At 36.6% G+C, this 26,155-nt stretch overlaps 1 protein-coding gene across 1 annotated transcript in view; it reads right to left on the bottom strand.

Annotated features, from left to right (window-relative positions):
- Nucleotides 1–4,782: 4,782 nt before the first annotated feature.
- LOC108736187 (eye-specific diacylglycerol kinase) overlaps nucleotides 4,783–26,155 on the bottom strand; it is a 275,242-nt gene continuing 253,869 nt past the window's right edge. Inside the window, exons 13-19 of the mRNA XM_025981393.1 lie at nucleotides 24,975–25,097; nucleotides 24,124–24,319; nucleotides 23,496–23,648; nucleotides 13,587–13,650; nucleotides 13,365–13,519; nucleotides 7,259–7,422; nucleotides 4,783–5,757 (exon numbers count right to left, since the gene is read on the bottom strand). Of these exons, the coding sequence (XP_025837178.1) occupies nucleotides 5,708–5,757; nucleotides 7,259–7,422; nucleotides 13,365–13,519; nucleotides 13,587–13,650; nucleotides 23,496–23,648; nucleotides 24,124–24,319; nucleotides 24,975–25,097 (905 nt within the window). The 3' untranslated portion in view covers nucleotides 4,783–5,707. The remainder of the gene's footprint in view (nucleotides 5,758–7,258; nucleotides 7,423–13,364; nucleotides 13,520–13,586; nucleotides 13,651–23,495; nucleotides 23,649–24,123; nucleotides 24,320–24,974; nucleotides 25,098–26,155) is intronic.

Here is a 26,155-nt window from a genome sequence, read left to right as displayed (position 1 = left end):
CCGTACGTAACTAATGAAAGATATTCGAGCGAGATTCAAATCCACTAAATGGATTTTGTCAGAATATCATAAATAAATTATAAATTTCGTGTTTTATAAGTACACAAAACCTTCCTCTCATCTACGATTTTATTCTTGATGTTATTTAAGCTCAGTTATACGCCAATGAAGTAATTTTAACAAAAACACTGGGAACTGGGCCATTTTTGGTCATCGAAAAGAAATGGAACGGAAATTAATATTTACATTTCGAAAATAATGATTTTTTAAAGAAATTTAGTGTAGACAAGAACAGCCCCTGATGATATTTATCTTCTATTACAAATATTTTTTTTTCTGTTGCAAATTTTCAATATCCAGTCATTGATAGACCCTCAAAGATTCTAAAACGAAGTTAATTTTGTGTACAAAAACACTCCATCTACCTGACTATACTACGTACTGTTTTGAAATGTTAACGACGATTCAAAATCTTTCCTTTTATAGGTATATGCCTACGTAATAGCGTTAGTTATGTGCAATTATTTTTAATGGAAGAATTCAACGGCTTCTTTATTTCGAAAAGAAAAAAAGAAAGGATATGTTCAAAAAACAGAAGGTAAAACATTTTGACTTGTAGAAAAATCTTTAAAGTAGAACCCTGTGAAAGGTAGGTATTGTCGTCCGCCATTTTACATCCATCCGATGGAGAGAAACGCGCTGTCATGATGCTGAATGGATATGTTACCGGAAATGTATGAAATCTAGGAATTGTATACAATTCCTAGGAAATGTATACAATTTTGAGGCTATTTAATAAATCCATAAAATATTGTTTCAAAGATTTTTTAATACACACATATCCTCGGAAATGTATACATTTCCTAGGAATTGTGTAAAATTCCGTTATTGTACTAGGAAATGTATAAAACTAATGCTTTCTGTTAATAAAATTAATAAAACACGTTAGTAAACTGAGAATCAGAGCTATCTGTGTTTATGCGGTTCTAGTGTGATCGCCTGATGTATATGCATTGTTTGGTTAGGTTACGTTTGTAAACATACATGCAATAGTGACGTTATTGTGTGATTATTAGGTAGATTTACGACAGACGACTTTCTTTAATGCCCTTGCCAGCCAGAGGAAATGTGTCTAATAAAATTTACTTCACACATTTCCGGGCGATTTTAGGAATTGTATACATTTCCTAGGAATTGTATACAATGACAGATTTCATACATTTCCGGTAACATATACATGACCTTTCTACTTATGCATCTAAATACATGTGAATCGATTTCAAATTTACAAAAGCAAACTAGAACCAAAACGTAGCTAAAACAATTGATTTGTATGATAGAAGTAACATTTCTTTGGATTTCTAAATTTATTATTAAATTATATTCATTCATTCGTCTATCTAATGGATCCAACATGGCGGACGACAATATTTATTCTCTATTATTCATCAAAACAGAATGGATCAGCAGGCAATATTAAAAAAAAAAGAAGAAACCGTTAATCTGGTGAAAATAGGGTAGGTATACCTTTGAGAAGGACTAAAAAGGTAACCTATAAAAAGCTCTTCTTTTAGATTTCATGTTAGAGCTATTACTTTAATGTTCAGTATATTTACTTACTGTAATTTTTCTTGTATTTGTGGGTTTTGCAATATTTACAATGGGTAGTAATGTTTGATGCTTAAATACTTGTTGATTTATTCATGTTCTAAGTGTTAAGTTTTGTTGTGTGTTATTACAATTGCATTAAGCCAATTTTACATAACCGGCCGAAAATATATATGATCTCCTAACAATTTCAAAACAGTTCGAATTAAAAATGAAGATTCTTACAACTACTATAGTAACTTTATGATACAATAATAACGACACTAATAGCTACAAGTTCAGTTCACGTAGAATTTCTATTAAATCTCAAATCCTAGTTGCTTGAATGCAGTTCAAAATTCGGAAAATAACAAAAAATATGAACCTACGTTAAAAATGAAAAAACAAATGCCTAATTACTAGATAAGTATGTACAAAGTATTAAAAATATACCGTAGATTGTCTATTCGTTGAAAGGCTTATATACATTAAAACTACAGTAAGTCGACAGGCAAGTTCGAGGAAAGCGACCGAAATATGCATTTTGTTACAAAACAAATCAAATTATTACGCATTTGTAGGTATAATTACAACAAATTATTATTCTCTTACGTAAAAGGACCGTAGATAATACACAAAAGTTTTTAATCATTTAATCAATAAAGTTTCTAATAGTTCCATCCACCAATGATCACCTAATATAGATCACAGTTCCACAAAAATAGCGTCAAGTTTTACTACTTTTGTACAGTTACAAGCAATAGTTTGGTGTTAAGGGCATAAATAATTATGCATTTCTATATTAATGAAGAACAATAACTCTAATGGAAATTTGTCCTTCGAGGTGGTCCATATGAGATTATTATAGAAATGAGTAGAGGTGGTGTTAATAATTGTAGGTGCAACCACGAATGCCCTCAATAAATTGTTGGTGGTGCGTGAAAGATGAAAGATGTTGCAATTGAAAGGAATAGAATACAAAATAGATTTTTAATTAACGGATTACTTCATTAAATTTTTAAATAGTATTTGTACTACTACATCAAATAATGTTGTATGTTATTAATAGCTAATTTTTTTGTAATTCATTAGATTAATAAATTCTATATTTCAAAACATTTTTTTATAATTTTTGCATAGTACTGTAGGTGGATAGAACCATTTACTGTAAACAGAAAACAATTTCAATTGGGTTGGTTTTTTGTTTCGGTTGATTTATGATAATTAAAAGACAAATGAGATAAAGTAAATTCAATGTGTGATGTATTATCAACAGGCTTTTACTTTTCAATGCTACCATTAACTTTTACCCTGTATTTCGAACTTTATAATCAAAATATTACTTAGTGTTAGCAGTTTTGCTAAAGGAGTATTGTACAGTTATATGTAAATAAAATGTACACTCATGATATGTATCAAAAGAATTGTAAGATTTTATGTAATAAAACTAAAATTAATACAACCCATCTTAATTATATCGTACTCGATGGTAATACTTTTTAACTTTTAATATCGTTTGATATATAATTTGAAACAAAGCACAACTGAAAGGATAATGTTGTTGTCAGATATCAGAAGAACGTATGTCACACAATAGGATGCATATTAATAAAATTCTAAATATTATATCATGTGATATATAACACGATAACAATTGTTTTGAAGATATAATTAGATCTGTAGCCGAAACAATATGTTTAGGTATCAGTAATTTTGAAAAACTTATTGCTAGAGGAGGTAAAAGGCAATAATAAAGTTTGCTTTTTAATCAAAAAGATAGAGATTCACTTAAACATTGGTAAATAATCAACATTTATTTCAAATTTCAATGTGATTTCAGGTTTTTATTTAAACATAACCAGACAAAATCTAGGTAGTAGTGATGAGTAAAATTGATTTTGGTCTTGAAATCTTGGTTTTGTGAAATCCACTAAGACCAAGACTGTCTTTATTGAAGATCAAGACCAAATACGCAAGACGAAAAGTTATTACATCCGGTGGAACAGAAAATTTTTTGCATTTGAAATTTTCAGGTTGTTTTGCTAGAATTTAACACTAAATATACTTTACTTTACCACTGTTTGAAAAAAGGGATTTACAAGAATGTCCTCGGAGCAAGTGTTACTTGTTCCTATGTTTGGGTAGTACACGGTTGAAATATAGAGACAAAACCAAGACTTAATTCGCAAGACCAAGACCAAGGGTAAGACTAGAAGCATTTTAGGAAGACCAAGAGTAAGACCAGAAGTATTTAACGAAGACACAAGACCGAATACGCAAGGCCAAGACCAATACCAAGACTGGGTCAATCTTGATCTTTCTTTGCTCATCACTAGTAGGTAGGAAAGTTCAAAAAGTGAAGATTCTTTACGCACGGTAGGGTAAGTTCGTTTCATGCAAGTTGCTATGTAACGAAATCATGCAACGAATGTCCCCCCTCTACTCGGCCACGTAGTCGAGTTCGTAGTAGGGATCGCTTGAGCCGTGAGAGCGCTTCAATGCAACGTTCGTTACAGGCAACTCCGGCATGTGTAGTGTAAAATTTAAACTCACAGTGTACAAATAATTTCATTAAACCAATTCCTTAACCCCTATCCCGGTATGTTTGTGTGTTTGAAGAAGTTTCACTTCAGTAGCGTGTTGAATAATTACACGTTGTATTTTTTTTACTCCTTAGAGGTTAAGTTAAGGTTGGGAATTGTACCCTGATTATATTTCAAATAGGGTAAACTTTAAATTATGTTCCTGATAGTGAAGTTAGTTTTTGAAATAAAACTTGAGATCACTTACGAAATCAACTCATCATATAGAATAATACTTTAGGTTTTAATAAAAAAATGAATTTTATGGAGTTTGTATGTAGTTTTCCCGGTACCAAGTAGCGGATTTGTCTGACGCCATGGCGGAAAGGGAACTTCACTAAACGTTTTGTTGATGGTTTAAATCAGGGCCGGACTGGCTGTAGGGGTGCAAATGCACACGGGCCAAATGACTCAAAAAATGTGAAAAAAAAGAGAAATTAAAAAAAACTTAATAAATTTTTAAAACAAGAGCAAAGACCGAGGCAAAGACAAACGCAAATTTCCTCCTAACTTCTTAAATTTATTTAAAAACGAGTGCTGTTAAAATTTGTGCACTTTCCCTTCTAAACCAGGCCATTTGATTACATCGCACCCCGGGCCAAAATCTTCAGTCCGGCTCAGGTTTAAATGGCAGGTTTTTTTTTAATTATTACATTTGTTTTAAAAAAATATACAAGTATATTATGTTGCGTGATCCTATTGTATGATTTCATTATTTATCACCATTCATAGATTTTCAAAAGTAATGTATCCTATTGTGTTTCAATGTAACTGTGAAATTTAGGCTAGTAATTTGTGAAACCAGTAGGATGCTCCATTGTGCTCCGTCTCTATCTCTATCAATAATGTTAGTTTTGTAATCAGCAACGAAAGAATTTAATTAACGTACATAGTAATTAATTCAACAACTATTATTGTAACTTTCAATTTGTAAACGGAATGTTGTATGGTACGATGCAAATTTTGTAATGATGAAACTACATAGGTACGCATTAAACAATTATTGCTTTAAAACGATTACTTATTACCAATAATTAAAAAAAAAAAACAAAAGAGTAAAAAGGAACTACACAGTGCCCATTTGTTCACCTTTAAATTTACTATAATAATTAAGGAACTATGTAATAAATGAATATGTTTGTAATAGGAGTATCTATTATTGAGTAGGGTATCGTAAAAAAAATGACACTTTTATGACAGAAAAGAAATGTGAGACATAAATATCTGTTTCTATCTTACTAATCAGGGGTATTTATCACCATGCAAGGGTACTTCTTTAATTGAAAACGTTATCTATAATAAATTCAGTAATAGTACAAATGATAATTAAGGTAACTGAAGTGAATTGTCGTTATTGGAAGAAACTGAACATACATAAGTCAAACATCAATTATTCAATATCACACTGGAGTGAATGCTTATAAGATAATATTTTTTATATATATTATGTATATATGTATGTATAGTATAATACGAAGCCTAGTTAATAAGGCAAGAAAAAACGTACTTATATTTAAAGAGATTCTTAGCTATTGATATCAAACCTCAGAGCCTAGATCATTGGATATCATTCTGAAGTGTTCTTGACCTGAAAAATAAATAACACAACACTTCACAGTAGCCTGTAAGCATGTAGATATCTCCATCTACCACAACGTCGATAATGCATACTTCAAATTGTAAAAGTACACCCTTCTAACCACTTTTGCATAGGTATTATAATTATTTTCTACAGATATCACCATGGGCGTATCCAGCTTTTGACCGAAGAGGGAGCAAATAAGATATATTCTATACAATAATTGAATTATAAACATTATTATTTATATGTTATTTAGGCAAAGGTGGAGACTCACCCCCCACCCCCGATGACGTTGAACATGTATCTATGTTTGGTGCGAAAATGACAACTTCATGGTAGTAATGCTGTAATAATAATATATTATGAGTTATAGTCATGATGATTATGGAGCTTTGGTTACGTAGATTGATGATAGAGTGAAGTTTTTTAAGGTCCCTGCCCGCCCGAGGCGACTTGATATGTTGGAATAATATCACGAGGTTAGGTTACGTTAATTGAGGTTAGATTACAACCTCTGCTTTCTCTCTTGCCCAATGTTGCCTATTGAAGGTATATAATGTCATCTTTTTTTCATTTTTCAAAGCATAATTACACCACGAAGATGTCATTTTCGCTTAAAAACTTTTGGGTGTTTCATTCCCACCAGCCAGTAATGCTGGTGGGCGGGCAGTCCTTCCGGACTACGCTGGAAGGTAGGGCGGAAGGCCCTCTTCAGCCTACTTTCAGGAATTGTGGGAATGGGTGGGTTGTGGTTCGGGTAAGAAAGATGAGACGGACGAAATGAAGATAGAAGAGAATGAAAGATTATCTGTGGAATATTACTGTCCCAGCATTTGCCTAAGTGATCCAAGGAAACCACAGAGAAAAAATTGGACCAAGGCAGACGGACGCGGAATCGAACCGGCGTCCTCCCGAATTCTAAGCAATGTTCTGGACCTCTAGGCCATGACGCTCGGTGTCATTTTCGCGCCCGACATGCATATATATATTTGTTCAAGCTCAAGGTCATCGGGGGTGGGGGTTAATCTACACCTTCCACCTCCACCTGCCACCTCCTTGTCACGCCCATGGATATCACCCTACGTTTAGGTTGTCCTCATTTGAGTTTTCACTAAAGGTATTTGTGAAACGTAGGACAGCATCCAAATTTAAAGATTTTAATCGTGAATATAAACTCAGTATACACCCTGTGTATGCATGTCTAACAAATTGACCGGACAAGCTGCTTCAATCTGAACGAATTTTAACTAAAACCACTTAATAAACTTTGAATTATAAATTACATCGTCTATTACCCCGATCCGATATTCCTTAGGGATACAAAATTTCTTCTAAGCACACTGATTCATTTAAGACACGCGCTTTTTTTTAAACCAACCTTAATTCGTAAACATAATTTTTAATCTATTAAAGGTAGAACATCCAAGACCGCCTATTTATTTACTCCCGTTGTATTTTTGATATTAGAAGACGAAAATAGAATAGGAAAACAAAATAAATGACTTACTTTCGAGGTACGCCCCTAGATCATGATCGTTAGCTTGGATGGCCAGAAGCCTGGGGGTGAGCCCGTTTTGGTCTTTCACTTCCAGAGAAGCTCCAGCCGCGATTAGCATACAACAGATGTTGCGACATTTGTAAGAAGCGGCTTTATGTAGAGCGGTCTGGCCCCTGTAACGATAAAAAAGTTTTAGATTATGTATTCTCAATTTTAATAAATTTGGAAGTCAATATACGTATGGTAGGTATGTAAGTGCGTTCCATTTTAGAAACATTTTTGAGTAGGAAATACCACAAATGGCCCGGTAAACGCCATCTGTAGTACGATGCTATATTTTAGGATTACGTATGCTCCAACAAAGTCTGTTTAAATATATGGATATCTACTTGCTGAAACGAATCCCGAGTATTTAGTAGAATTGTTTCATTAATTTTGAGCGACTCACTTAACGTGCTTGACGCAGTGCAAAACTTTTTACAAATCAATCAAATGGTAAGAAACATAGCTCATCAACTAATAGTGGAAGCTGATGAACGGGGAATGGAAATATCGTAGCTTGGATACCATCTCACTCTGGGCATCCATAGAAACGACGAAGCAGACAAACTTGCCAAAAGAAAAAGCGCTACTGGCTATATGTCACTGAGAAATATCGGGTTGTTCGGAAAGTCATTTCGTTCTTTCCCGACAGAGGATTTAATTGTATTCTTTTGCACCCAACTTCACATTTAAGCCGTATAATTTTTATATGCTTTGAGAGCTCATATAGCAAGGCTTGTGTGCGAAAAATTGTAATTACTTCTACGCAGTAGTTTTTGGTTGGTGCCCTTTTAAATATGGAGAGCGATAAGTAGCATTTTCGACATATCTTACTGTTTTACTACAGAAAGGGTAAAAATGCTGTTCAAGCCAGAAAGAAATTGACTGATGTGTATGGAGAAGGTGTGTTGACAGTACGCCAGTGCCAGAACTGGTTCGCTAAATTTCGATCCGGCAATTTTGATGTCGAAGATGCACCACGTTCGGGAAGGCCGGTTGAAGCTGATAAAGACGCGATAAAGGCATTAGTTGATGTGAACCGGCGAATAACAACACGTGAGATCGGATTGAGGTTAAATTTATCAAATTCAACAGTTTATGACCACTTGAAAGGCCTGGGATTATCCTCGAAGCTCGATGTATGGGTTCCCCATGTTCTCACAGAGAGAAATCTGTGTCGCCGCATTGACGTCTGCGATTCGCTTCTCAAACGTCACGAAAATGATCCGTTTTTGAAGCGCATCATCACTGGGGACGAAAAATGGGTTGTATACAACAACGTCAAACGCAAGAGGTCATGGAGCAAAAAAGATGAACCGGCTCAAACCATTTCCAAAGCCGATATTCACCAAAAAAAGGTGATGCTGTCTGTTTGGTGGGATTTTAAAGGAATCGTTTTTTTTGAGCTTTTACCGGATAACACAACGATTAATTCGGAAGTCTACTGTCATCAGCTGGACAAACTGAATGATGCACTTCAACAGAAAAGGTCAGAACTAATCAACAGGAAAGGTGTAGTGTTTCACCAAGACAACGCGAGACCTCACACAAGTTTGGTCACTCGCCAAAAGCTTTTACAGCTTGAATGGGATACAATGCTACACCCACCATATTCTCCAGACCTGGCACCATCGGATTATTATTTGTTCCGGTCACTCCAAAATTTTTTAGACGGTAAAACCTTCACCTCAAATGAGGAGGTCAAAAACCTCCTCGATCAGTTTTTTGCCAGCAAAGACCAAAAATTTTATGAGCGTGGAATTATGCTACTACCAGAAAGATGGCAAAAGGTGTTGGACCAGAACGGTCAATATATAATTTAATAAAGTATTTGTTTATTATACGAAAACTGTCTTTCATTTCCACAAAAAAAAACGAAATGACTTTCCGTTCAACCCTATAGAACAACATCTGACTAGAAAATTCCCTTAAGAAAACTGTAGCAGATTAGAATAGATGTCTTCGAAAAATTTTCAAATTCAAATCTCAAACGTAAAGAAGAGGTACGCATGCAAAGACTCCGAATAGGCCATGCTAATCTAACTCATGTACACTTAGTTACAAATAAACTTCTTCCGATATGTACAAAATGTAATATGAACCCCATCCTATCAGTGGGACACATTATCAACGACTACCCTTGACTGAGTGCACAAAAGAAGGAAACATAGTTTAACTACATCGTTTACTGAGAACCTGAATAATCTAAAACTACCTACATAAAAATGTACTAGAATTTCTTCGAGACTTCACATTGTAAGACAGAATTTAAAGGTTTGAATCATGTAATAATACCATGTAAATGCAATTATGTATAGTCGCTCATGACCTAGCAGTTAATGCGACTTAAAACTATTCATTATCATAAGGTCGTCAGTTCTAAGACTGGTTGGACACGTACCTCCATTCTTTCCTATCCCGAGCTAATCTTCACATTTCCCTAAAACTGGAACAACCCGCATCCCTAACTATTTGCGAACAGTAATCTAATCTAGGCCTAGCTGTACCCCTCTTAACTCCCGTTTCTGCCTCTAATATGTCTCTGACTGGACCTTCATACCTGAGAAGGTGTCCTACCAATAAATCTCGCCTATTTCTTATTGACTTCCATAGAATCCTCTGTTCTACTATTTTTTCTAATACTTCTTCAATTCTAACCTTCTCTATCTACGGTATACTCAATATTCGTCTGAAACACCACATTTATAACCTCTAACCTCTTCTTTTCCGCCGTGCCCACTGTCCATGTTTCGCATCAGTACAGAGCCGCGCTTCAACCATACACCTTTAACTTTTTCGAATTTCTAAATTAACCGTTCGAGAGCATAGAAGTGACTTCTTTTTATTGAAGGCCCTGCGCTATCCTCTGTTTTATATTCTTACTACTCCTGACTTATCTGACTTCCTAGATACCTATAATTAATCAGCTACTTCTTCTAAAACTATTATATAAAAAAATATTCTGTGCAGTCTTTATTTTTGTGGTATCGGTGATTGGTTTTGAAAATAATTAGATTAAATGTTATTTATTATTTCCAAATTGGTTGAGTTGTTTTCTAGGACTAATCAAAAATGCACAAGTCAAAGGTATAAATACAACAACGTTTCGGGTTTTTATTAAAAGATCTCGTCAATTTTTAGAATTTGTTAGTACCTACAACCAGTACAACCTTTAATGTTAGTTGTAACCATTTATTTAGGTTACGATTAAATGAATTACCAAACCAAAAAAGGGATCAATGTTAACATCACTTTACTTTATTCAACAGTGGCCCCCAAGATCATTTGGGTTGGCTACTCCTGTATTAGAGAATTCGTTACAAGAAGTTTTAAAAGTTTGACTACATCTTTGTATTTCACCGAATGTTTTGGTACTCTGTTTGATGACAATTTATTTCTCTCTGTAGTCACTGTAGACTAACGGAATAAATGATTCAATAAAATGGTCTCCAGGTGCAGATTAAGGATGAAAAGAAAGGAATAAAGAACAAGACATACGTCTTGTTCTACTTTGCAGGAGGTAATAAATGCTCAGCTGGTTAAACTTGTCTTTCTCCCTGCATCAGTGTCTTCTATCATTCCCCTCACAGTAGATGCATCAATCTCCAACTTTATTTCATGTGTCACTGATTTTTTTAAATGCACTATTTAGTACGAAATTGAGATTGATATACTTTAGTCACTGGAAGAAATGTTAGATCAAAAACGAAACGAATAAGAGAACAAGGTTTAATTTAAATTTGCGGGAAATTTTAGACTTTTAATAACTGACGAAAGAAGAAACCGTTCAATTAGAAGGAGACTTAATTACATTTTAATAATTAAAACAAAGCACGTAATGAATACGTTAACATAATTGATCCAATAAGCTTTATTGAAGATGTCGATACTTTTGAGAAGTGACGCCTAATACAACACGAAGCTTGATGTGTTGAAATTTCATTTTGGAATCTAAATTTATCACGTGTTCAATGCAACTTTAAAACTAGGTACTTGTTTGAATGTACAGGGTGATTTTGTTTTTGTAAATCAGAGAGTAGCAGCGATAAAGTTAATAAATCAACAGGGTTGTAGTTATCAATAATGAATTACCAGACAGAATATCCAATACGTTCGACTCGAGGAGATAGGAGATAGAAAAGAGACAAAAAGGCGAAAACCTGATACTCTTCAGTAGATGTTTTCACAGTAAAAACTTATTTTGGATTTATTTTGCCAACAGATTTCGTAAATGACAATGTCAAGCTGGAATGGTGTGTCACGTCATCATCAATGCAAGACCTAAATGGTACAAGCAAGAGGCTGACTTGCGCCAATTCCAATCACACTTATCAAACAAGAAGTTACAACCCAAGCAAAAAATTAAGCCGATGAGGATCAATATGTCCCACACAAAACATGACTACTGGTTTTCCTACTGTTTATATCTATTTAAAGAAAATAATACAGTCATACCAAGAACAATTTTTAGGCATTTAGAAACAAGAATTTCTTAATAATTTTGTTTAAAGAAATGTAATAGATGAAGGAAAAAGAAATAAACGAGACAAGTCTAACTAGCTTAGGTCTCAACCTCACTACATTTTAGCTTTTTGGTCATATAGTCTAGGTCAGGGGTTAGCAAACTTTTAAGCTGGAAGAGTTATCCAGACATAGGAACAAAGAACACGTATCACTTACTCCACTGGAAGTAATAATGTTTCGTTTAGTCTTGCATACGTAGTCTTGGTCTTACATATTTGTGTTTTAGTCTTGGCTTTCTTTGTCCGGTCTTGGTTTTGGTCTTGGCCTTGTTATTTCAGTCTTAGTTTTCGTCTTGCTAGTATGAAGATGGTGCAATTTTGTTCATACCTAATCCTTAACTGTTTGTGAATAGTAATCTAATCTACTCCTCTTTACGTCTATTTCTGCTTCTAATATGACTCTAACTAGCCTTTCATGCATGAGAAGGTGTCTACCAACCTATTTCACCTATTTCTTATTGACTTCCGTAGTGCTCTCTGTTCTCCTACGGTTTCTAATACCTCCTCTTTCTAATTTTATCTATCTCATCATTGGCCTGTAACACCACAATTGAAACGCTTCTAATCTTTTCTTTTTCTTTGCGCCCACTGTCCATGTTTGGCATCCATAGAGCGCTGTGCTCCAGACATACACCTTTAAAAATCTTTTTCCGAATTTCTAATTTAACCATTCACGAGCATAGAAGTGACTTCTTTTTGTTGAAGGTGATCGACCCTGCACTATCCTCTGTTTTATATCTCGACTTCTCCTTCCATCCTGAGTTATCTGACTTCCTAGATACCGAAAATCATCCACTTCTAATTTTTAGTCTCCTATCTTTATATGCCTCTTTTCCTACTTTTTCTTCCCTTACGTACCAATATTATTGTTTTTACAATACTGTTTTGTCAATACCGCATCCGTTTTATTTAAGGCTATCTTTATTAATATTAAATTTTAACCAACGATACTTTAAACTTTATTANTCTTTGAGCTTACTTCCCTTTTTACTTAACGTCTTATCTGTTGTGCCTCTCCTTCGTGTAAAGATGCCCATTATCTTAATAGATCCAGAAACTTCTGAGTCTAAATAAAGGAAGACAGTTTTTGCCATCGTAAATGTCTACAGGGTGATTAGGGTGACGCATTATTACTTACGTAGATATGTAATAAATAAGGAAGAGAAAATACCTTATAATAAACGGCGAAGTTTGGTTAGAGAATTTGTGTCCATTACATGAGATTAAAACTCGTTATAAACGTTTATATTGAGCATTTACATTAATACGAAGTACTATTGCTGTCCTTCCTCATCACGCGAATTATTTCACTCAATTGTTTTTTTACGATGTTCTATTGTTTGACAGTTCGTTATAACCGGTTACTTTGCGATTGTTTGTAGCCACATAAATTACATTCACTCCTTCCTTACGTTTTCTTCCCTTCCATACCAATATTTTTGTTTTAATTTTATTTATTTTCATACCACACTAGTTTGTCAATACCGCTTCAATTTTATTTGGGGTTATCTCTAGTGCTACATTGAATATTAAATTTTACTTAAACTTACGCATTGTCGGTAGCTTCTAAAATTGAAGTTGGAGCTGTGCTCAAAACGTATTTCACAATTTCTTTGTGACTATTTCTCACAGCGTGATGTAAGATGGTCTGCCCCGAGGAATCCGTTGTCGTTAAGGAATGTCCCATGGAATGTACCTTTTTTATCTGCAGTGAAAAATGCCCTTTTAGAAAGTACTTCTACTGGCGATCCATCTATTTAAAAACCACTTACCGTTTGCAAATCTCCCACAATAGCAGCTTTTATAAGGGCTTCGTTGGGCTTTTCGATTACATCGCTTTAAAACAGAAATATGAAAGAGGATGTGGAATTTGTAAACAACTTTAAATAATAATCGTTATTGGTACATAGTAACGTTGAGTTTTTATTAATCTGAATCAAGATTTTGTAAATTGTAAAAAAAAATGGTAAAANCGAATGTGGCAGTAGTCTGACTAGCTGTATTTTCGAAGAAAAATGGTTCGATGTTGGATTTGGGTCAAAATCCGCACCAAACAGTGACACCTTGTGGATGCAATTATTTCACTCGTGGATTCTCTGAAACCCGAATGTGGCAGTAGGCTGACTAGCTGTATTTTCAAAGAAAAATGGTCCGATGTTGGCTCTAGCTCAAAATCAGCACCAAACAGTGACACGTTGTGGATGCAATTATTTCAGTCGTGGATTCTCTGAACCCCGAATGTGGCAGTAGTCTGACTAGCTGTATTTTCGAAGAAAAATGGTTCGATGTTGGATTTGGGTCAAAATCCGCACCAAACAGTGACACCTTGTGGATGCAATTATTTCACTCGTGGATTCTCTGAAACCCGAATGTGGCAGTAGGCTGACTAGCTGTATTTTCAAAGAAAAATGGTCCGATGTTGGCTCTAGCTCAAAATCAGCACCAAACAGTGACACGTTGTGGATGCAATTATTTCAGTCGTGGATTCTCTGAACCCCGAATGTGGCAGTAGTCTGACTAGCTGTATTTTCGAAGAAAAATGGTTCGATGTTGGATTTGGGTCAAAATCCGCACCAAACAGTGACACCTTGTGGATGCAATTATTTCACTCGTGGATTCTCTGAAACCCGAATGTGGCAGTAGGCTGACTAGCTGTATTTTCAAAGAAAAATGGTCCGATGTTGGCTCTAGCTCAAAATCAGCACCAAACAGTGACACGTTGTGGATGCAATTATTTCAGTCGTGGATTCTCTGAACCCCGAATGTGGCAGTAGTCTGACTAGCTGTATTTTCGAAGAAAAATGGTTCGATGTTGGATTTGGGTCAAAATCCGCACCAAACAGTGACACCTTGTGGATGCAATTATTTCACTCGTGGATTCTCTGAAACCCGAATGTGGCAGTAGGCTGACTAGCTGTATTTTCAAAGAAAAATGGTCCGATGTTGGCTCTAGCTCAAAATCAGCACCAAACAGTGACACGTTGTGGATGCAATTATTTCAGTCGTGGATTCTCTGAACCCCGAATGTGGCAGTAGTCTGACTAGCTGTATTTTCGAAGAAAAATGGTTCGATGTTGGATTTGGGTCAAAATCCGCACCAAACAGTGACACCTTGTGGATGCAATTATTTCACTCGTGGATTCTCTGAAACCCGAATGTGGCAGTAGGCTGACTAGCTGTATTTTCAAAGAAAAATGGTCCGATGTTGGCTCTAGCTCAAAATCAGCACCAAACAGTGACACGTTGTGGATGCAATTATTTCAGTCGTGGATTCTCTGAACCCCGAATGTGGCAGTAGTCTGACTAGCTGTATTTTCGAAGAAAAATGGTTCGATGTTGGATTTGGGTCAAAATCCGCACCAAACAGTGACACCTTGTGGATGCAATTATTTCACTCGTGGATTCTCTGAAACCCGAATGTGGCAGTAGGCTGACTAGCTGTATTTTCAAAGAAAAATGGTCCGATGTTGGCTCTAGCTCAAAATCAGCACCAAACAGTGACACGTTGTGGATGCAATTATTTCAGTCGTGGATTCTCTGAACCCCGAATGTGGCAGTAGTCTGACTAGCTGTATTTTCGAAGAAAAATGGTTCGATGTTGGATTTGGGTCAAAATCCGCACCAAACAGTGACACCTTGTGGATGCAATTATTTCACTCGTGGATTCTCTGAAACCCGAATGTGGCAGTAGGCTGACTAGCTGTATTTTCAAAGAAAAATGGTCCGATGTTGGCTCTAGCTCAAAATCAGCACCAAACAGTGACACGTTGTGGATGCAATTATTTCAGTCGTGGATTCTCTGAACCCCGAATGTGGCAGTAGTCTGACTAGCTGTATTTTCGAAGAAAAATGGTTCGATGTTGGATTTGGGTCAAAATCCGCACCAAACAGTGACACCTTGTGGATGCAATTATTTCACTCGTGGATTCTCTGAAACCCGAATGTGGCAGTAGGCTGACTAGCTGTATTTTCAAAGAAAAATGGTCCGATGTTGGCTCTAGCTCAAAATCAGCACCAAACAGTGACACGTTGTGGATGCAATTATTTCAGTCGTGGATTCTCTGAACCCCGAATGTGGCAGTAGTCTGACTAGCTGTATTTTCGAAGAAAAATGGTTCGATGTTGGATTTGGGTCAAAATCCGCACCAAACAGTGACACCTTGTGGATGCAATTATTTCACTCGTGGATTCTCTGAAACCCGAATGTGGCAGTAGGCTGACTAGCTGTATTTTCAAAGAAAAATGGTCCGATGTTGGCTCTAGCTCAAAATCAGCACCAAACAGTGACACGTTGTGGATGCAATTATTTCAGTCGTGGATTCTCTGAACCCCGAATGTGGCAGTAGTCTGACTAGCTGTATTTTCGAAGAAAAATGGTTCGATGTTGGATTTGGGTCAAAATCCGCACCAAACAGTGACACCTTGTGGATGCAATTATTTCACTCGTGGATTCTCTGAAACCCGAATGTGGCAGTAGGCTGACTAGCTGTATTTTCAAAGAAAAATGGTCCGATGTTGGCTCTAGCTCAAAATCAGCACCAAACAGTGACACGTTGTGGATGCAATTATTTCAGTCGTGGATTCTCTGAACCCCGAATGTGGCAGTAGTCTGACTAGCTGTATTTTCGAAGAAAAATGGTTCGATGTTGGATTTGGGTCAAAATCCGCACCAAACAGTGACACCTTGTGGATGCAATTATTTCACTCGTGGATTCTCTGAAACCCGAATGTGGCAGTAGGCTGACTAGCTGTATTTTCAAAGAAAAATGGTCCGATGTTGGCTCTAGCTCAAAATCAGCACCAAACAGTGACACGTTGTGGATGCAATTATTTCAGTCGTGGATTCTCTGAACCCCGAATGTGGCAGTAGTCTGACTAGCTGTATTTTCGAAGAAAAATGGTTCGATGTTGGATTTGGGTCAAAATCCGCACCAAACAGTGACACCTTGTGGATGCAATTATTTCACTCGTGGATTCTCTGAAACCCGAATGTGGCAGTAGGCTGACTAGCTGTATTTTCAAAGAAAAATGGTCCGATGTTGGCTCTAGCTCAAAATCAGCACCAAACAGTGACACGTTGTGGATGCAATTATTTCAGTCGTGGATTCTCTGAACCCCGAATGTGGCAGTAGTCTGACTAGCTGTATTTTCGAAGAAAAATGGTTCGATGTTGGATTTGGGTCAAAATCCGCACCAAACAGTGACACCTTGTGGATGCAATTATTTCACTCGTGGATTCTCTGAAACCCGAATGTGGCAGTAGGCTGACTAGCTGTATTTTCAAAGAAAAATGGTCCGATGTTGGCTCTAGCTCAAAATCAGCACCAAACAGTGACACGTTGTGGATGCAATTATTTCAGTCGTGGATTCTCTGAACCCCGAATGTGGCAGTAGTCTGACTAGCTGTATTTTCGAAGAAAAATGGTTCGATGTTGGATTTGGGTCAAAATCCGCACCAAACAGTGACACCTTGTGGATGCAATTATTTCACTCGTGGATTCTCTGAAACCCGAATGTGGCAGTAGGCTGACTAGCTGTATTTTCAAAGAAAAATGGTCCGATGTTGGCTCTAGCTCAAAATCAGCACCAAACAGTGACACGTTGTGGATGCAATTATTTCAGTCGTGGATTCTCTGAACCCCGAATGTGGCAGTAGTCTGACTAGCTGTATTTTCGAAGAAAAATGGTTCGATGTTGGATTTGGGTCAAAATCCGCACCAAACAGTGACACCTTGTGGATGCAATTATTTCACTCGTGGATTCTCTGAAACCCGAATGTGGCAGTAGGCTGACTAGCTGTATTTTCAAAGAAAAATGGTCCGATGTTGGCTCTAGCTCAAAATCAGCACCAAACAGTGACACGTTGTGGATGCAATTATTTCAGTCGTGGATTCTCTGAACCCCGAATGTGGCAGTAGTCTGACTAGCTGTATTTTCGAAGAAAAATGGTTCGATGTTGGATTTGGGTCAAAATCCGCACCAAACAGTGACACCTTGTGGATGCAATTATTTCACTCGTGGATTCTCTGAAACCCGAATGTGGCAGTAGGCTGACTAGCTGTATTTTCAAAGAAAAATGGTCCGATGTTGGCTCTAGCTCAAAATCAGCACCAAACAGTGACACGTTGTGGATGCAATTATTTCAGTCGTGGATTCTCTGAACCCCGAATGTGGCAGTAGTCTGACTAGCTGTATTTTCGAAGAAAAATGGTTCGATGTTGGATTTGGGTCAAAATCCGCACCAAACAGTGACACCTTGTGGATGCAATTATTTCACTCGTGGATTCTCTGAAACCCGAATGTGGCAGTAGGCTGACTAGCTGTATTTTCAAAGAAAAATGGTCCGATGTTGGCTCTAGCTCAAAATCAGCACCAAACAGTGACACGTTGTGGATGCAATTATTTCAGTCGTGGATTCTCTGAACCCCGAATGTGGCAGTAGTCTGACTAGCTGTATTTTCGAAGAAAAATGGTTCGATGTTGGATTTGGGTCAAAATCCGCACCAAACAGTGACACCTTGTGGATGCAATTATTTCACTCGTGGATTCTCTGAAACCCGAATGTGGCAGTAGGCTGACTAGCTGTATTTTCAAAGAAAAATGGTCCGATGTTGGCTCTAGCTCAAAATCAGCACCAAACAGTGACACGTTGTGGATGCAATTATTTCAGTCGTGGATTCTCTGAACCCCGAATGTGGCAGTAGTCTGACTAGCTGTATTTTCGAAGAAAAATGGTTCGATGTTGGATTTGGGTCAAAATCCGCACCAAACAGTGACACCTTGTGGATGCAATTATTTCACTCGTGGATTCTCTGAAACCCGAATGTGGCAGTAGGCTGACTAGCTGTATTTTCAAAGAAAAATGGTCCGATGTTGGCTCTAGCTCAAAATCAGCACCAAACAGTGACACGTTGTGGATGCAATTATTTCAGTCGTGGATTCTCTGAACCCCGAATGTGGCAGTAGTCTGACTAGCTGTATTTTCGAAGAAAAATGGTTCGATGTTGGATTTGGGTCAAAATCCGCACCAAACAGTGACACCTTGTGGATGCAATTATTTCACTCGTGGATTCTCTGAAACCCGAATGTGGCAGTAGGCTGACTAGCTGTATTTTCAAAGAAAAATGGTCCGATGTTGGCTCTAGCTCAAAATCAGCACCAAACAGTGACACGTTGTGGATGCAATTATTTCAGTCGTGGATTCTCTGAACCCCGAATGTGGCAGTAGTCTGACTAGCTGTATTTTCGAAGAAAAATGGTTCGATGTTGGATTTGGGTCAAAATCCGCACCAAACAGTGACACCTTGTGGATGCAATTATTTCACTCGTGGATTCTCTGAAACCCGAATGTGGCAGTAGGCTGACTAGCTGTATTTTCAAAGAAAAATGGTCCGATGTTGGCTCTAGCTCAAAATCAGCACCAAACAGTGACACGTTGTGGATGCAATTATTTCAGTCGTGGATTCTCTGAACCCCGAATGTGGCAGTAGTCTGACTAGCTGTATTTTCGAAGAAAAATGGTTCGATGTTGGATTTGGGTCAAAATCCGCACCAAACAGTGACACCTTGTGGATGCAATTATTTCACTCGTGGATTCTCTGAAACCCGAATGTGGCAGTAGGCTGACTAGCTGTATTTTCAAAGAAAAATGGTCCGATGTTGGCTCTAGCTCAAAATCAGCACCAAACAGTGACACGTTGTGGATGCAATTATTTCAGTCGTGGATTCTCTGAACCCCGAATGTGGCAGTAGTCTGACTAGCTGTATTTTCGAAGAAAAATGGTTCGATGTTGGATTTGGGTCAAAATCCGCACCAAACAGTGACACCTTGTGGATGCAATTATTTCACTCGTGGATTCTCTGAAACCCGAATGTGGCAGTAGGCTGACTAGCTGTATTTTCAAAGAAAAATGGTCCGATGTTGGCTCTAGCTCAAAATCAGCACCAAACAGTGACACGTTGTGGATGCAATTATTTCAGTCGTGGATTCTCTGAACCCCGAATGTGGCAGTAGTCTGACTAGCTGTATTTTCGAAGAAAAATGGTTCGATGTTGGATTTGGGTCAAAATCCGCACCAAACAGTGACACCTTGTGGATGCAATTATTTCACTCGTGGATTCTCTGAAACCCGAATGTGGCAGTAGGCTGACTAGCTGTATTTTCAAAGAAAAATGGTCCGATGTTGGCTCTAGCTCAAAATCAGCACCAAACAGTGACACGTTGTGGATGCAATTATTTCAGTCGTGGATTCTCTAAACCCCGAATGTGGCAGTAGTCTGACTAGCTGTATTTTCGAAGAAGAATGGTCCGATATTGGCTTTGGGTCAAAATCCGTACCAAACAGTGACACGTTGTGGATGCAATTATTTCACTCGTGGATTCTCTGAACCCTGAATGTGGCAGTAGTCTGACTAGCTGTATTTTCGAAGAAGAATGGTCCGATATTGGCTTTGGGTCAAAATCCGCACCAAATAGTGACACGTTGCCGATACGTTTGTTTCACTCGTGGATTCTCTGAACCCCAAAAGCGTCAGATTTGTCGATTAACGATGCTATCACAAATAAAAATGAGTCTCATCGTTGGAGATGATCTGATTTGAAAAATCAGCGTCTAGTTTTTGTTGTTCCACAGTCCATTCAACGGACTGTCCTCGCTGTGCGCGATCGGTAAGCTCTAGTTTTTTTGAGTCAATTGAACATTGTAATAAGCATAAAGATCCAAATATCTCGCAAGAAAGCTTCTCGAAATGTCCATTTCTTGATTACGGTAGAATTGATGCTTGTTGACTCTCATTAGTCATTAGTTATTAGATGAGTTGTTCATCTGGTCTCTCTAAATTCTTCAATTAATCTCTTCACAGATAAATCACTATTCCGATCAAAAACTGTTTTGTATAAACATTTCAAATTGTAGTCGTCAGTTCTTCATTATGTTTTCATAATATTGCTCACCAACGAAAACGCGTCGCTTCTTCATGAAACGCACCATTTTCAATTACCCTGACTGGCTTTTTTTCTTCGTTGGTTAACACTTTACTGCACAAGTGGTGCAAAATCCAAATTTTGCCTGAATTTTGGGACACTCGTCGTATTTACAGTATCAACTATTTGATTTGTTATACATTTTATGATACATAGGTACTGCATGCAATATATTATACTTTGAATATTTGAATAAACGGATGCCTTTATTTGTTTAGTCTCAGTTCATAAACCGTGCTTTATAATCTACCAGGTCTGTTCAAAAAGTATCGCAAATTTTGTGTTTTTCCAAAAATAATTTATTTATTCATGAATATCTGTTTTGTCGCCTTTAAAGTAATCCCCACCCGATATTATACACTTGTGCCATCGTTTTCTTCAATCTTCGAAGTACTTCAAAAAATCATTTTTTGTGATCTTGTTCAGCTAATTTTTCGATGCCACCTGTATCTCCTCACTCGTAGCGTAGTGCCATCCGTTCATTGCCCTCTTCAGTTTCGGGAGCAAGAAGAAGTCATAGGGGCAGGATCTGGGGAATACGGTGGCTGCGGCATTATTAGTGTGTTGGTTTTGGCCAAAAATTCGCGCACAAGCAACGATATTTGAGCAGGGGCGTTATCATGGTGCAAAAGCCAATTTTTGTTCTTCCACAAATCCGGGCGTTTCTGGAGGAATGCTTGGCGCAAATTACGCATAACTTGCAGGTAATATTCTTTATTGACCGTTCTACCTTGGGGTAAGAACTCATGATGCACCATGCTTCTGAAATCGAAGAAAACTGTAAGCAAAGTCTTCACATCAATCTAATTGGGCGCGCTTTGTTTGGTCTTGGCTTGTGCGGCAGTTTCCATTGGGATGTTTGAGTTTAGGCTTCACGTCATAACCGTAAACCCATGATCCGTCAGGATCCGTTAAGAACCTCTGGAGTCTAACAGCTTATTAGCAATGTTAATGCGATGCTGGTGCTGTTTTGGTCGAAATTGAGCAATTTTGGTACGAATTTTGAGGCGACCCGTCTCATACCCATACCACCAATAAACGTTATTTCGGCTCAAGGTAACTGCACCAAATGTCACTGTCAACATTCGGAAAGCGCCGCGCACTTAATTTTGTTTTTGACACAAAATTTGATACAGATTCTTTGATCCAGTTTTGGAATAGGCACGTGTCAAAAATTCAATATGGCCGAACTTGTCGGTATAAGTGAGAGACACGAGTACCAACATAACGCCACAAAAAAATCGAAAATCGAATTTACGTAACTCGCGGAAATTCAAAATTCTCGATATTCTTTGAATAGACCTTGTATGTATGTATGTATGTATCTAATAGAACATTTGCACTATATAAGCATAATAGTTCATGTTCGCAGTGCGGATACTAGACAGTAAGTACGTTAGGCGTTGCAGTTTTCTTGCTTAATTTGAAACACAAACCTAAACGGTTAACTTTTCATTAAAACATACTGAAAGGAGTTTCCACCGGCATTGAAGCGAAGATTTTACATTCGCCTGCTTTTGTTACATTATCTTGTTAACGTGTTATTCAAAGCTTATTAATACCCTCAAGACAAAGAGCCTTCCTTCATCATCAACATGCAAACAGCAGAAGGATTTTATGAATAGACGTTTTTGAGTAAGTCAGTTAGTTAGTTTGAAAATGCACAACAAAATAATAAGGAAAGAAATTAACGTTAACGATGACTGGCTACCGTAATTCATAACGAAAAGGTGATAAAAAATTGACACGTTTAATTAAAACTAATCATAAGATAAGTACAAAGACACCTCAGCCTGCGTGTTCAATAACTGACGCTGCTAACGTAAAACACATATTCTATTACCTTTATTATTAATAATAGAATCGCTATTCAAGGTGATACAATAGCTTTCCCTGCTACAAAACGTTTTTGTATGTTCTTCGAAATTATAAAGGGGATAAAATTGCTTCTCTATGTAGAGGTGGTTTAGAATTTCGTGGGCTATTATTTTCTGTTACGCAGTGACAAGAATCCGCCTTTCCTTTGATTGCCTGCCTCTTATTATATACTAAAAGCATTGTCCGTCTAGCAATCATTCTTTACATGGTTAACAGTCAAATTAATGTTTTTGAAGTGTACAATGTAAGTGTAATGAAACCTCGTGCATTTCGCGGCCCAGGACATTTTAAAAATACCTTTACTTATCAGGAAGTGTATCCGAATTCGTTTAAATTTTTGGTATGTTATGCAGTTCACTGTATATGATTTTGGAGCTTTTAAAAAGCAAAAGTAGTAAGAAAACCAATACCAACCTTAACCTAACTTAACCTAATTTGAAGAATGCTTCTTTTTACGAGCACATTTCTGAGAAAAACGTTCGTGTTGCCTTTTCCTACTGAAACTGCGCCTAAGCAATCAACTATAACTTCACCTAATTGAACTATAACCGAATACTGCTTTTATTTAATTTTGCTTAAGAAAGTAAGGTTAAAAAAATTAATTTGACATGGAGAAACAATCCCTAGCGAATAGTGTGCTATTGCTTTTGATTAATTTTTTAACGAGCTGTACCATCGCAGTTGGAATAGGAGACGTGATTAAGACTGTCGCGAATTTTGAACGTTTCAAACAAAGTTGGGAAATGTAATCGAAATTGTTTTAACGGTACCAGCCATCGCGTAAACACTGACTGTAGTAGCGGCAGGTCATTTAACTTACCTTTTAATTTTAATAGCGTTGTAAATGTTCAGGCGCCTTTCCCCGTTTTGTTTATCGACCGGAATGGGTTGCTGTACGTCGTCGTCGGGTGAGAGGGCGGTTTTCGGCGAAATTGGGGGATGATCGCTGGGCGAATCCAGACTACCCTCACTACTGCAACTTACAAATTAACACAATAATTCAAATGAAACATTAATACATATTGAAGTGTTCAAAAATCAAAACGCATTAAGTATTTCGTAACAGAACATCCAGGTTGAGGTCAATTTAAGAAGGCGAGGTACATAATAAGTTTTGAATAAAAGTAGAAGTATCTACATATTTTACTACTTTGTAACATTCATATGAGGTCAATTTATGTACAACAAGGCTGGGTACATAATTAATCTATCAGTAAAAAAAAAAAATAAAACTAAAATATTTTTGTCATTGTCAAAAAAAGTTTAAAATTCATGTTTACCATCATTTAAGATTAAGAATAACATTAACAATATATTAACCAGGTATGTAAAGATAAAGTCTACAATATAACGGATAAAGTAAGTTAGGATTTATGTTCAGCAATTTCACAGTCAAGCATCGAAGAAGGAGAAGAAATTAAAAAGAAACAGTTAAAAGAGAAACTCACCTAACTTTCATTTCAGGTACCATGTAGGTGGTGTGCATTGAACTGGCTGAGGGAACGGTAGCATCGTCGTCGGGAGTTTGAGGTACTGTGACGCTACCGCAATCGAGGATGTAAAGAGATTCGTACGCTATGTCCGAAACGTAGTGTAGATGCTCTTGAGCTTTGTCGATACGAAAAAAACGCTCTGCTGTACACGCTGTTCGGGGTTAACCAAATGACAAAATTAGGCTACAGAAATTTTATACGGTGTTCATAACTTTTTGTAAAAAACATCATCCCGTACCTTCCGAAATTTCAAGATACTTCGTTTTAATTTGTTTGTTTAGTATAATTCTTGAGTAATTAGAAATTAAAATACATGACTGATCGTCGAAACCGATTTGTCTGCTGTATACAGTAGTTTTAGGTTTTGTTTTAGTTAATAACAACCTTGAGAACGCCATCTGTAGGCTACAAATTGGAATCCGTTAAGTAGGCGGAGCTTAAACAACATGGCGCCGGTGAAGGAGCATTTTTCAGGATCCTTACGTCATAACGTGCAACTTAACTTCTTGATAATAATTTTGTTTAATTAAAAAATTTAGCCCAAGTAAGAGAAGGACTTCCCTTTTAAGATAAATGTCGGAAATATTAAATTTATTAAGTAATAACTCCATACGATATTAGAAATTAATGATTTTCGAAAATTCATCAACAAAAAGGCTTGCCTAAATTTAAAACAATTATCAATATATTTTAGAAGAAGTTAACTTCTTAAAATAATTCAACTTCATGTCATTTAGTAGCGCGATAAAACTAGCAGATAATCATCGTTTCAATTAATTAATAAATATTTTTAATTATGCACTTACAATCGAGAAAACACCATTCGGCAGGTTTCGTTTGATTACATTCTTCCATATACTGGTCGATTTGGGCTCTGACCTGTTCCAAATCGGACATAGGATTTACTTCTATCGTGCCGACCTTGATGGCTGTAATAAAAAAGGAAATCTCAATAAAATGATGAAAGTATTTTTTCATTCATTACGAAGATTATATGCTCCATGCTGTATTGCAAACGATCGGGTAATAAAAAGTTACGATATGCGATGTCGGCAATAATGCGGGTGCAGGAACGGAGTCGTTTAAGTGGATCATTAATTAAATTATACAAGAACATAACGTCATTATTCACTATCTAAGCCGTTGTCCTTAAATTGTGTGACCTGAATCGCAGCTATCCATTTAACATTCATTAGTAGATCTTAATAGTTTTCCTAGCTGGTTATAGTAGCTTTAAATAATAATTAAACGTATCTACTTTGTAATTCCAAAATGATAAGTTAATTAGTATTTGCTATTCATTGAAACAACCTATACAAGTCGATCCAATTACTCAAATATTAATACAGTATTGGGATCCGTTAAATGGGCATACACCAAATGTGGTGGCAAAATTTATAACTCGAATGAGGGAAAAATTTACATATGAACTGTGCACGCAAATTGTAAAATTGTTTATTAAAATAGTAAAGCACGTTAAAAAAGTAAAAAGTTTTTTGATGATGGAGTCGACGAAGTTTTCTTCTAAAGTTAAATCAAATAAAAAGTTAATATGTTCAGTGAAAAGCTGCAATAGCACTTCAGAGATAGATCCATTAACTACTTTCCAATAAAAACTGAGCGTTTTATATATATAAAAAATATATTTGGAAAATTAGAGAAAAAAGTAAACTAATAGAAGCTTGGATGAAAGCAGTAGGTATCAAAGAAGTGAATTCCGGAATAAAAATTTGTTCACGTCATTTTAATGCACATGATTATATTTCAGCAAGTATTTACCATCAGCCGTAACCTTAATATTTAAAATTAAAATCATAATAAAATTATAAAGTGAGAAATTATCTATTCCTGTGTAATTGATTTAACACAATTCTAATGATACGATATAAGTATTTTGAGGTTAAGTACCTACCTGCTGCAATACAACACAGTTGCAATAATGTATTTGCAACGTTCTCTTAAATCGGCTTTGCACGTGCAAGTCATT

The sequence above is a fragment of the Agrilus planipennis genome, unplaced genomic scaffold (genome assembly GCF_000699045.2).
Source record: "Agrilus planipennis isolate EAB-ADULT unplaced genomic scaffold, Apla_2.0 scaffold100, whole genome shotgun sequence".
Taxonomy (NCBI): Eukaryota; Metazoa; Arthropoda; class Insecta; order Coleoptera; family Buprestidae; genus Agrilus; species Agrilus planipennis.
Note: the sequence above shows the minus strand (reverse complement) of the source record. Positions and strands in the feature narration are given on the sequence as shown.